This window comes from Orycteropus afer, unplaced genomic scaffold (assembly GCF_000298275.1).
Source record: "Orycteropus afer afer isolate SDZICR_OR568_19922 unplaced genomic scaffold, OryAfe1.0 scaffold00471, whole genome shotgun sequence".
NCBI lineage: Eukaryota > Metazoa > Chordata > Mammalia > Tubulidentata > Orycteropodidae > Orycteropus > Orycteropus afer.
In genome coordinates, this window is record NW_006922058.1 from 1,463,427 (window position 1) to 1,475,868 (window position 12,442).

Consider the following 12,442-nt stretch of genomic DNA (forward strand, 5'->3'; position numbering starts at 1 on the left):
CGGTGCAGCTGCGGTGTCCCCGCTCCGGCGCCAGGGGGCAGCGGCCCGGCTGTGCGGCCTTCCGGGGTCGGACGGGGCGGCCCCGGGGCCAGGCCGAGGGCCGCCAGGGCTCAGCGAGCGTCTTTCTGGAAGCTGCCCCAGGACGGACCGAGGCCCGGCTGTGTCAGTGTCCCGGGAGGGATCTCCAGGAGCGCCCGGCTCAGTGCCCCCCACGTCGGGGTCCCAGGTGTGTGCAGTCTCCGCCCCGCAGGCCAGCTGTCCCGGAGACCTGGGATCCCGGGGTTCAGAGCGTGGCGGCAGTCGGGGGGCTTTCGCTTGAAGGCTGGCCGGTGTGCAGCGGAGGTACGAGGGGCTGCTGCGGTCCGGGCTCCGGACATGGGGCCAGGTGCGCCGGCGCTGGGGACACTGCACCGCACCCGGACCTGTGATTCCTGCCTTGCGGCTGCCTGTGTACTAGGTTCGGGAGCCTCGGGCTGGCGAAGCCGGCCTCGGGGTGTTGCTCGGGGAATCCGGCTTCTCCGGAAACCTCCTTCAGTGCTGGGGGCCAGTGCCTGACTTCTGTGTCTCAAGAGGGCGCAACCCGAGGGCGCGGAAGGTTCTGGGGCATCCGGCTCCACTGGGCCTGTGGTCGGGTGTTCCCCGAGGGCTGGCGGTCCAAGGTCCGTGGATCTGCCCTGTCAGGGTGATGGATGGGTACTGTTACTCCAACCGTGCCCAGGACCGTGTTTCCCGCACCCTGGGTGGGGCCCTGACAGGGCTCAATCCCTGTGGCTCCTGCCTGACAAGCTGTGCCCTCTTCGGGGCTGAGGACTGTCTCCCAGGGGCCAGAAATCTACTGGCTGGCAGCCCGTGGGACAGTCTGTCCCTGTTGCCCACCTGGGGCGGTGTGGATGCAAAGCAGAGAGCAGCACTGCCCTGAAATGAGGGACACGAGGTGCTGTCCCTTCCCACCGATGGGGAGCAGGTATCCTGGGGGTCACCTAGCGTGTGACTTCCGATGCCAAGTGCTGCGTCTGAGTGTCCACCCTGCCCGCCGTCTGGACCCCACACGGGGAGGCTCAGAGAGGCCCGGAGGCGCGAGGTGGAAGTGTGACCCGGATGTAGCCCACAGTCTGTAGTGGGGAGAGGGTGCAGGGCTGGAGTGGGGCCTCTGCCTGGGCCCTGGGGCTTGTGCTGACTGTAGGAGCTTCCATGCAGGTGGCCGCCTGGGACCGACCCGGGCTGGTCCTCCCACGTGGTGGCTGCTTGCTGGCCACCAGCTCACTTGGTGCCCTGGCTGGCATGCTGTCCTGCTCAGAAGTGTCTCCACAAGCTGTACCTTCACGGGCACTGTGGGAGGGGCACCTTCGTGTCTAGGCACAGAGCCGGGTGGAGGGGCGAGTGGCTGAGCAGACAGGAGCGAAGGCTAGCCTCCCTGGAGCTGTGCAAGACGGGGACCATCCCCTGCACTTGCATTGGGAGCAGGGGAAGCCTTCGAACCCCTGGAATGTGGCATTCGGGGCCATCTGGGAGTGACTGTCGGGACCATGCAGATGTCAGTGTTGGTGGCTCTGTGCTGTGGGGTGGACCTGCTGGGGCCAGACAGCCCAGGTTGTGTGGGAGGACACGGGGTGGACCGGGGAGGGGACTCTGGTTGGCCTGCGGGGGCTGAAGGCTTGGTTCTGTTCTTAATACTCGAGGATGCATGAGCAGAAACGCCATCGCACATGGAGTGTGCCAGCAGGTGGGGCCAGGCCTGGAGCGTCTGCCCCTCACCATCTCAGAGCATGCCTCGGCCAAGTCCCCCACGGTGTGGTGGGAGAGCCACGGGCTCTCTGTTCCCAGCCTCCTCGCACCGGGACAGCCTGCAGCTCCCGCCGCCGCCCAGGGAGCTGCCTGTCTCCGCTGCAGGCGCTGGTCGCTGGTTGGCCCAGTGGCTTCCTGGGTGTGGTTATGTCGCTGCTGCGGCTGCCCTCTGAGGGCGGGTGTCTGAGGGCAACGTGGTCACTTCCCATTTGCTGCCTCCCCACACCTGCTGGGTGTTTCTCGGAAGCTTTCCTGGCTCAGTGGCTGTGTTGATCTTCCCCTACCCTGTCCCTGTGTGCATGGTGGACTTTGTCGTTTTAATCTGGGAGATGGGGGAGGGCCCCCCCAGGGGAGGTTCTGCTGAGCCCTGGCCTGGACCCGTGCCCGCGTGGGGCCAGCATGACCTCTGTCACTTCCGCTGACACCTGACCTTTACAAAGCTGGGGTGGGGGAAGGGCTCAGCGAGCCAGGTGGGGGCCTCTCCCCTGGGGTGGAGGCAGGGCCCCTCCCAGGCTGGCCTGCACAGAGAGGGGCGAGGTGGCCTCTACCACAGCTCCTGCGAGCCGTCACTCTTCCTCATCCAACCGCCTCCTCTGGACCCTTCCTCCAGGCTCCCCCTTGGGGTAGTTCCTGGCACAGTCTGCGTCCCAGGACAGTTGGAACTCTGAGAGGTCCCTCCCCGAGCCTGGCTGGCCCCCACCCAGGAAAGGGAGCCCTAGCTGGTACCGTCCTCATTGCGCAAACTTGAAAAGCGCCCGGAAGAGCCAGACGTGGCGTGAACAGAGACGGCTCAACAGCCAGTCACGTGCGTGTCCCGTCCGCCCCCAGCAGCAGGTTCTTCTCAGGCAAATCCCAGACCTCGTGTCGTCTCACCTGAGACACATCTCCAGAGACAGACCAGAAGACCACAGCGTTTTACTGCCGCCACATGGGTTGTCAGTGACCCCTCAAGGTTCGCGTGTCACCAGGCCTGCGTCCTTTGTACGCGGCTCCCTGAGCTGGGTGTGAGCACTGAGGCCCTGGCTGACGAGCCCAGGTCCTCTTCCCAAGTATGACTGGGGGGTGAGCCTGCGCCTGGGCTGCTCTGGGCTGTTGGCGGGCTCCCAGTCGACTGGCTTCGCGGGCCCCTGTGAACCAGCTGGTGTCCCTGGCATGTCCCACCCAAGGTGGCGCGGCCTCCCCCAGCACGTGCACTGAGGCCCGTCGGCACCATCGCCTTGGTCTGGAGTCAGGTGGCTGTGGACTTTTGTTAGTGAAACTTCCACAAAGGAGCATTCCTGCCATTGTTGGCCTGCTTCACAGGGTGCTTCTGGAGGGAGGATGGGGACTTGGCGTTTGTCTGCGTGTTTGGGGTGTGGGCTGGCCCCCGGCAGGCGCTGACCCTTCACCCCCAAGGCGGGCCTTTGGCAGTCTGTTTCCCTCCCCTCCCTGGCACCCCTCCTCCCTTCCTGGTGGAAATGAGGGTCCTGGCTTCCACGCCGTTCCCCGGGGGCTCCTGGGAGGGGTGCAGGAGGCCACAGGCAGGCCGTGCTCGCTGAGCACCGGTCTCTCGCGCACGTGCTCCGATGCAACGCTGGCTGCCTTTGGTACCTTCAGTGGGAAGAGCTTTGGCTTTTGACAATGTGACGGCTTCGCTGGCTTCCCCAGCGTTCCTTCTGTCTGGTGCTGTCACTAAGAGCAGTGCCAACCCCTTGCCGTTGTAGGCTCTGAGGACGGGTTAGGTTTCTGTGAGCTGGCTTTTGTCCTCAGAGATCCCTCGGAGGGGTCAGGCAGGCCTCTACAAGACCCACAGGTGGGCTGCTTCTCTCTGCCGCAGGCCCTGTCACCCCAGCGTCGTGTATGGCAGCGGGCGTGCATGTGAGCTGCCGTGCAGTCCCCCTGTGGTGCTGGAGTCCCGGTGCCGAAGGGTCAGGGGTTAGCCTCTGTGAGGCACCACACGTGGAGGGGACACCTGTCCTCGACCCTCCTCCTCACAGTTGATGTGCCCATCTGCTGCCCCTGAGCAGGCCTCTGTCCCGTCCCACGCAGAGCACCCGCAGCCTGCCTGCGATTGATTCGGGAGCAGGGAGGCCCCAGGCCTGGGTGAGGCTCTTGGGCTCCTGGTGAGGCCCCGCCTTCTCCCCTCAGGCCTCACCTGTGGAGCAGGGAGCAGCCATGGAGGGAGAAGAGGAGGAGCCAGCCCAGGAGGTGAGGAGGGGTGAGAGGCTGAGCCAGCTCTGCCCTTCGCAGCTGGGCGGGGGGCGGTCGCCGGGGCTATGGCTGTGCACACAGGAGACTTCAGGGGACTTCTCAAGCCTCTGGGGTGCTGGATAGTTCAGTAGCATGGACTCAGGGCTGTGGGTTGGGTTTTGTGGGCAGCCTTGGCTAGTGACCCGCTCAGGGGTTAAGCTCCCAGGTGCCCAGGAGTGGTGCCAGTCAATGGGGCGACTGATGGGGTCTCCCACCCACCTGACCCTGAGGAGGCCTCCCTGGGGGACCAAGGTGGGTAGGGAGCTAGCAGCCTTCTCCCACCACACACACACCAGTTTTCCTGCCTTCAAAGTCTGAGTCTGGGTCCTTGGTCCTGGGGAGTCCTCACCTGAGGGGCAACCCTGCTCTCAGGACATACTGACACCTAGGGCTGCACACCTGCGGCCCTCCTGCCATGGCCCAGGAACTCCGCCATCACCCAGACCCTCGGCCCGACCCAGCCTCTCAAGTCCCCTGCCGCCACGTGGCCTTCCTTCCGATCAGCCTACAGCAGACCCCATGCACCACCACCCCCAGCCCCGTGCCCCAGCCCCTCACCTGGTCCTCCCTTGAACTCTGGGCACTGTGGCCACACATCTGCCCGGAGCTCAGAGGTAACGATGTCCCCAAGGCCACGCCACCCTTGGGGAGGGGTGACGCTGCGTGTGAATGCCAGCAGGGGCTGCTGTAGCAGTGGCCTCAGACCCGGTGGCTGGAAGGCACAGAGTTCACACGGTCCCGGAGGCGGCATCCCCGCCTGCCCACAGGCTCAGCATCCAGACCTCGACGGGCACCCGGGGATACGCAGCCCTTGCCTTGTGGCCCTGCCCCCTTTCCAAGGCGGTGATGCTGCCCTCCAGCTCCATCTCTCTGATCCCCTCCCCAGCCCCCTTTCACTCATAAGGACCCCTGTCATCACACCCCGTCCATAACCCAGGGTCACTGCCCAGCTGCACCCTAACTCCCCTGGGCCAGGTGGGGTCACATTCACAGAGGCTGGGATGAGGGCACAGACATCCTGGGGGTCGCTCTGCTGACCACAGTGGGGCCTTAGGGGCCATCTCTGGCTTCTTGCTCCTTCCCAATGTGCATTCTCTTCTCAGGACAGGCGTGGAGGGGTCCCTTTACAATTCTGCCCTGAACCCATGATTACTCCACATCTCTCTATCTCAGCTCCTGGCTCCCTCTGCTCCAGTTAGCACACCCCTTCACCAGGCCCAGTTCAGTCTCCATCTGGCCTTGACAATGGCCATGCCCTGGAGAGCCACGCCCCTCCCCATGTAGAGGACCATGGCCTACACTGTGCCCCCTAACGCAGTATAAACCACCCCTTCCCCCAGGTCTCACTGCCTCATCTCTGGACACAGGGCTCAGTGGAGAGGATCCCTGGGAAGCAGGGCCCCACAGCAGTGGCCAGGTGGCTCCTTGGAGCTGCTGAGCGCCTGGCCCAGGGTAGACAGACCCATCTAAGCATGTGCAGCCTGGGCAGGGCTGGCTGAGGGCCTTCTGGAATCTTCTCCCCACAGGCTGCCACAGAGCCAGTTGCAACATCGGGGGCTGCAGGGTCGGCACCCAGAGTGCTATCTGGAGAACCCCAGAATCTGAGTACGTGCTCTGGGTCCGAGGTGGCCGAGAGGGAGTGGTCACTGGTGCTCCCTGCTGGTGATGTGTCTGGGGGTCTTGTTGACTTAAGTGAGCGGGTGCTCGGGAACACGCAGGTGTGGGGCTGCTGGACCGTCCCCTCCACTGGGAGTCAGGGCAGGCCCCCTCCCCAGCAACATGCTGACTGGAGCCCCCGAGTGCGTGGCAGGCCTTGCCCTCCCGGGCCGTGGGGTACCTCGGCTGGCAGTGGGGAGCCCTGCCCTCTGTGCTTACTGCGTGAGCGGGAGGTGGAGCTCAGTGAGGCCGAGGCCTTCAGACCACCCGCCGGGCGCGGCTGCTGCCTGTGTGCCCCACCCAGGGGGAATCCGGGCTTGTCACAAGCGGAGACCCCACATGCAGCAGGCTGCTGTATGCCAGCCCAGTCACGTGTGCCCCTCTGCTGTGGCCACAGCTGACGTGGACGCCTTCAATCTGCTGCTGGAGGTGAAGCTGAAGCGTCGGCGTGAACGGCCTGACCTGCCGCGCACCGTGACAGAGCTGGTGGCCGAAGACGGGAGCCGCGTATACGTGGTGGGCACAGCCCACTTCAGTGATGACAGCAAGAGGGACGTCGTCAAGGTGGGGGTCTGGGAGGCAGGGCCCCAGGGCTGTGGCAAGCTGCACCCCTGCCAGGTGAACTCACTGAGCAGGGGTCCTTGGGCTGGATGACCTGTGCTAGCACCAGGTGGAAAGAGAAGGAACCCCCACTTCACCGTAGCTGGCACGTGGCAGAGGGATCCCAGAGCAGTTGGCAGTCCAGCCCCCGAGCCCTAAGAGTGCTTTGTTGTTTCTTTAATGGCGAGCAGACCCGCCTCGTGGCTGGCTCTCTGGAGGGTTGCCGCCCCAGCTGTGGGCTCCCCAGCCCCGGCTAACCTCTGGAGGGGGCTGGAGGCGGGCAGGCTGGCTGCGTGCTGACGCCAAGCTGTTGCAGACCATCCGGGCGGTGCAGCCTGATGTCGTGGTGGTGGAGCTGTGCCAGTACCGCGTGTCCATGCTCAAGATGGACGAACGGACGCTGCTGCGTGAGGCCAAGGAGATCAGCCTGGGGAAGCTGCAGCAGGCTGTGCGGCAGGTCTGGGGCGGGGGCTGGGGACACCCGTGGGTGTCAGGCAGGTAGAGGAGGCGGGGGGGCGTGGCGCCTGACAGGCCTCCTTAGTGTCTTGCACAGAGCAGGCATGGTCCTAGCCTGGCCTCTCAGAGCCTTCAGGTGGGTCAGGGATGCACCTTGCTTTCAGGTAGGGTATCTGAGGCTGAGAGAGTCCACGGAGCCCCATGTCACCTATGTAGTCCCCACTGTCGGCCAGGCCCAGGGCTCTTCCCGTCATACAGAGGAGCCCAGCCTGCCTAGCACTCTCCCCCTAGTGGTCGTGTGGACGACATACAGGCGTTGCTGGTTGGAGACGCTCACGTGGGCTGGTATCTGGATTTTCACGGGGGATCAGTCATGGCGGTGAACTTGACCACCCACTGACCTAGGTCTTTCACCCTCTGGGGCCAAACGAATGCCTCACAGCATATGGCCTCCCCCATGCCACGTAGGTGCCTACTGCATGGCCCAGGCCCAAGTGAACAAGATGTTCACTCAGGCTGTTTGTCTCAAGGGCCTGGGGTCACCTCCCTGGAGCTGGTCAGACCAAGCCTGTCTGCCATGCAGCGTCTGGACAGCCGGGCCCGCTGAGCCACCCCATACTGGCTCAGCTGTGGGTGGAGGGGTCGCCCGAAGCGGCAGTGGCCATACCACTGCTCCAGAGTGAGGTGGGACTTCTCCCAGGAGAACGCAGAGGTGGGCAGAGGGCAGTCCGTGGGAGCGGGGCCCTGCCTTGCTGGCCTCACGGGCAGCCGTGGATGTGATATGTGACAGGCTGCCTGCCAGCCTGGCTTCTGCCTGTTTGCATAGGACCAGCCCACCACACAAACACCCGGCCACAGCCCTCGGGGTGCGGCGGTCCGTGACTGCATCACTGTCCCCTTTGTGTGCTGCTGACTGTTTGGGAAGAGGATTAAAAAGTCACTGGACCTCAGCCTGCTCTGAGCCTCTGCCGGCTCCCTCCCATTCTCCACACGGAGAAGGGGAATGGGCCCAGCTCCATGGGGGGTAGGGGACCTGGCTTCATTGGGGGTATGAGGCAGCCCAGCTGTGTTGGGGAAAATGAGGGATCCCGGCTCCACGGGTGGGTATGAGGGCCCAGCCCTCTTTGGGGGTGAGGGGCCTAGCTCTGTTGAGGGTAATGGTGGGCCTGGCTTATGAAGTGTGTATGAGGGTCCGGCTCCACGGTCAGGTATGGGGACACAGCTCTGTTGGGGAAAATGGGGGAGTCTGGCTCCCTGGGCGGTATGGGGTCCTACTCCATGGGAGGCAGGGCCCAGTGGAGATCTTCACAAGCTTCTGGGTGAGGAGCTTGCTGGGACAGCTGCATGCTCCCACAGCCCTCCCCCAACCTTCTCCAGTCAGCCTGTTCTGGCAGAACTGTGGCTGTACCCCATTTTCCTTCACCCCTTCTCCAGGTACCTGGGCCTTGGAGATTTTGGGTTTTCACACGTGGGCGCCAGGCTCCGCGTGCCAGGCTGGCCACGGGGGGGCAGACAGGAGAGATCACAGGGTGTGGGTACTGCACAGAGCCCCAGCCTGAGCGTTGGCAGGAGGCAGAGGGGGTGAGGTGGGTGGTGCACGCAGGGTGGGGGTCTAGGCCTGCTGCAGCCTGATGTGGGAGGAGAGGCAGGGTACTCGAGGTTCTGTCCTGGGAGGCCCCAGTGGGGGACAGACCAGGAGGCGTGGGCTAGGTGGGGAGAGGGTGGGGGTGGCTCAGGGTCACGACAGCCACACACGTGGAGGCAGGAGGCGGCCTAGGGTATCCACCGCAAGCCTGCATGCTGACCACCCCGTCCCCCCACAGAACGGAGTCATGTCTGGCCTTATGCAGATGTTGCTGCTGAAGGTGTCGGCCCACATCACCGAGCAGCTGGGCATGGCGCCGGGTGGCGAGTTCAGGGAGGCCTTCAAGGAGGTGAGTGGGCCTGGCTGGGGCGGGGGGCCGTCTCCAGGGTGCTGTGGGCCCTGTGGATGACCGTGATGCCGGCCTCTGCCCCAGGCCAGCAAGGTGCCTTTCTGCAAGTTCCATCTGGGCGACCGGCCCATTCCCGTCACGTTCAAGAGGGCCATTGCCGCACTCTCCTTCTGGCAGAAGGTCAAGTTAGCCTGGGGCCTCTGCTTCCTGTCGGACCCCATCAGGTAGGGCCTGGGGGTGACCCAGCCCCACCTTGCTGGCCCCCGTCCACTCCGCACGGCTCCTCAAACAGGGCCCTCCCGCCCTCCCTTCCGCTGGCACCCCACCTCAACCCAGCCCTGCCCGCCCGCGGGCACCCCGCAGCAAAGATGACGTGGAGAAGTGCAAGCAGAAGGACCTGCTGGAGCAGATGATGGCCGAGATGATCGGGGAGTTCCCAGACCTGCACCGCACCATCGTCTCCGAGCGCGACGTCTACCTGACCCACGTGCTGCGCCAGGCCGCCCGGCGCCTCGAGCTGCCCCGTGCCTCGGAGGGTGAGGCGGGCCGCCCGTCACGGACTGGGTGGGCCAGGCCGGGCGCTGCTGCTGACACTCCCCTCCCCGACAGCCGAGCCCAGGAAGTGCGTCCCGTCCGTGGTTGTGGGTGTCGTGGGCATGGGCCACGTGCCCGGCATCGAGAAGAACTGGAGCACTGAGCTCAACATCCAGGAGATCATGACGTGAGTTTGTCGGGGGGCGGGGAGGGGGCCCTTGGGGGGTGCTGGCGTGGGGAGCAGTGCCTTCAGCCGGACCCCGCCCCTCTCCATCCACAGCGTGCCCCCACCGTCCATCTCTGGCCGAGTGTCCCGGATGGCTGTGAAGGCTGCCTTCTTCGGCCTGGTGGGTTACAGCCTTTACTGGCTGGGCCGGCGCACAGTGAACCTTGTGTCAGCACTGCCTGTGGCACAGGACTGTCTCCAGAGAGTGTCCACCGTCCTGCCAAAGAAGTAGGCGGCGTGGTGTGGCCAAGCCCCGCGCGCAGAGGGCGCCAGAGCTGTCAAGCACAGCTGTGGGGCGTGGGAGCCAGGCCCAAGGGGCACCCGGTGGGGCTTCCCGCCAGCACGGGCATGTAGTGGGGCCTGTGCCTGTCTCCGGCTCCAGGCTGGTATCTAGACGACAAGCCTCGCTGCCCTACAGGGGTCTGGGCCAAGCCTCTCTGCCTTTCCCGTCATCGAGGCCTCGCCACCCCCAGCCGTCCAGTGAAGAGTTATTGGCGGTTCTGCTCCCCGAAGCCTCCCACACACTGGGGGCCACGTGGGACTGCCCCCGGCGCCCCTACCTCACTGTGCCTTCTGGTGGTCATTGGCCTCCACGGCCCCCCTTGGACCTCCTGGGCTACTGGCAGGAGCACCTCGTCCCCGATGGCCTCATGGTGGGGTTCCAGGCCAGGCAGGTTTGGGAAAGACTGTGTTGTGCCAGCATGGGTTTGTAGGAGCCCCTGCTCCGTGGCTGGGCAGACCCGTGCTGACGCCAGCCCTGCTGGGGGCTCAGCCAGTGGTCTCCATGTTTTAAAATGTCTGGAAACTTGTGCTCAGGTAATTTTAACTTAAACAGTGAAGTGACGTCAGAAACAAGCCTTAAATCTGCTTGGGACAAAGAGTGGCTTCTCTCGGGTCCTCGGGGGCACGTGGGGCACTGCACGCCAAGCAGGCCGTCCAGCGCTGCCCCACGACCCCGCCCTCTCACTGGCCGGTTGGGGGCTGGGAAGGATGATCCCACTAGGGTGCTGACCGACCCTAGGGTGGACTGCACGGCACCAACCTCGTCCCCACCTGGTCCTGTTGATGAGGCACTGGTGGGCAACTCTGAGTTGGGCCGTGGAGTGACTGTTGACTCTCTTGAACCAAATCGAGGCTGGGGGACACAGCGGCCTAGGCGCAGCTGCACTCTGTCCCCCGTGTCATTCACATGTGGTGTGCACTTTGCTTACGAGATTGAAATAAAGTCTATAATTTTGGAAAAGCCTGTTTAGTGATGTGGACATAGGACTCGGGTCACAGGGGGCCCAGTGGGTGTGTCAGCCCTGACCTGTTGGGCACACCTGAGTGAGCAGAGGGGCCCCCTGGGTCTGGGAGCGGCTCGGGGCACAGCTTGGGTCCTGGGGGGGAACTCATCTCTCCCCTGCCAAGAACTCAGATCTTTGACCACGTGGGGCCACCCGAGAGGCTGGGCTAGTGCCAGCCAAGGAGGAGTGTGCACAGAGGAGCCCCAGCCCCTCTCCCCTCCATCCACACCCCGGGCTCCCTGACTGCTCAGCCCCCCACCTATGGGAGGGGCAGAGGCGGGGCCGGCTGGGCATTGGAACAAAAGACAGGCCAGCCTGCAGCCAGAGCTGCCCAGAAGGAGCACTTGGTAAGTGAGCTTCACGGGGTGGGGCGGCTGGCCAGCAGCTTGGAAGGCTCTGGGTCTGCGTCCCCAGGAAGCATGGTCCCCTGTGCCCTGCCTCATCTCGCCGCCCTCCTGCTCTGCCTGGTGGAGCCGCAGGCCTGGTCACTAGTACAGCAGCGCGAGTCGGTAAGGGGCCAGTAGATGGGCGGGGCCTCCCAGTGCTGAGCCGGGCCGCCCACCTGCTCTGACTGCGTTCTTCTCTCCACAGGTCCCTGTGGTGGTGCTGCAGCCCCAAGGTGGGCAGGGGAAGTGGGGTTGGAGGGGCTGGTGGGCACCCTGTTCTGACCTGCTTCTCTGGGGTAGCTGTGCTCCATGAGGGTTGGCCAGGGCAGGGAGGGAGGAAGGGCAGGGAGTCAGGACAGGCCGCCTGCCCTCGTGCGGGTGTGGGGAGGGTGGTCACAGTGGAGCTCGCTCTCCCTGTGCTCGGGGGCAGGTTGGGTGCTGGCCGCTCGCCCCACGTCTGGCCCTTCCCCCAGGTAGGGGCAGAGCAGACAGGGAGCCCAGGGTGCAGGCGGAGCAGCGAGGGCCAGGGCTCTGTGCACGCTTCCCCTTGGCCGCCCTGAGGAACAGGCGGGGTCCGGGGCTGGTAGCGACCCCCAGGGGCAGCAGGTGAAGCACTGGGGAAACAGGAGGTGAGGGGGCACCTGTCCACCGGGTTATCGCAAAGGGTCCTGAGGGGCTCTGGCCCCAGGAGCCTGGAATTCCAGAGCACGTGGGTGGGGCCGGGCTCCACCTCTCCCAGCAGGGAGGGACTGCTCTCAGATCTGGGTGGACAAGCCCAGTGCTGCTAGCGGCCTGTATATCATCCAGCCGATGGGAGCCAGCACGCCCTTCCAGGTGAGTCCTCAGCCGAGAGGCTGCCTGTACCTCAGGAAGGGCTTCAAGTGCTCTGGTCAGTGGGGCAGGCAGGAAATTGTTAGCATTCGTACTTGGTGTGGGGAGGCCATGGCTGGGGCCTGAGTTCAAGACACGCTACTCAGAGGAGCCACAGAGCTAACGTATAACTGGGAGCTGAGGGACCTGGAAGTGCCTGCTGGGACCAGTGCCCAGGCTTCAGAGTTGCAAGGGGAAAGGACCCCCCGAAGTGGGCAGCAGCACCAGGCCAGGGCTCCCTGGGAGGGCCTGTGAATGTGAGTTTTTCTGCATGTCTCACATTCGAACCCAGAAAAAAGGGCTGCTGGATGCTCAGGGAGGGGGGTTCCCACAGTTGGAATGGAAAGGGCCAGGCCTGCTTGCTTGGCAGGGTGCCATGGCCCATTCGTGACTGCACTGTCTGCAACAGGTTCTCTGTGACATGCGTGACAGTGGCGGCTGGACGGTGATTCAGCGTCGACATGTGGACAGAGAACAATC

The 12,442-nt window shown here is 64.7% G+C and overlaps 1 protein-coding gene across 1 annotated transcript; it reads left to right on the forward strand.

The window, feature by feature from the left end:
* Positions 1-3,921: 3,921 nt before the first annotated feature.
* On the forward strand, positions 3,922-9,652 carry TRABD (TraB domain containing). The gene is made up of 9 exons (XM_007954745.2): positions 3,922-3,972; positions 5,541-5,619; positions 6,068-6,234; positions 6,587-6,727; positions 8,550-8,660; positions 8,745-8,884; positions 9,024-9,196; positions 9,270-9,381; positions 9,475-9,652. The coding sequence occupies exons 1-9, from the start codon at positions 3,940-3,942 to the stop codon at positions 9,650-9,652; spliced, it is 1,134 nt and encodes a 377-aa protein (XP_007952936.1). The 5' UTR covers positions 3,922-3,939.
* Positions 9,653-12,442: the final 2,790 nt, after the last annotated feature.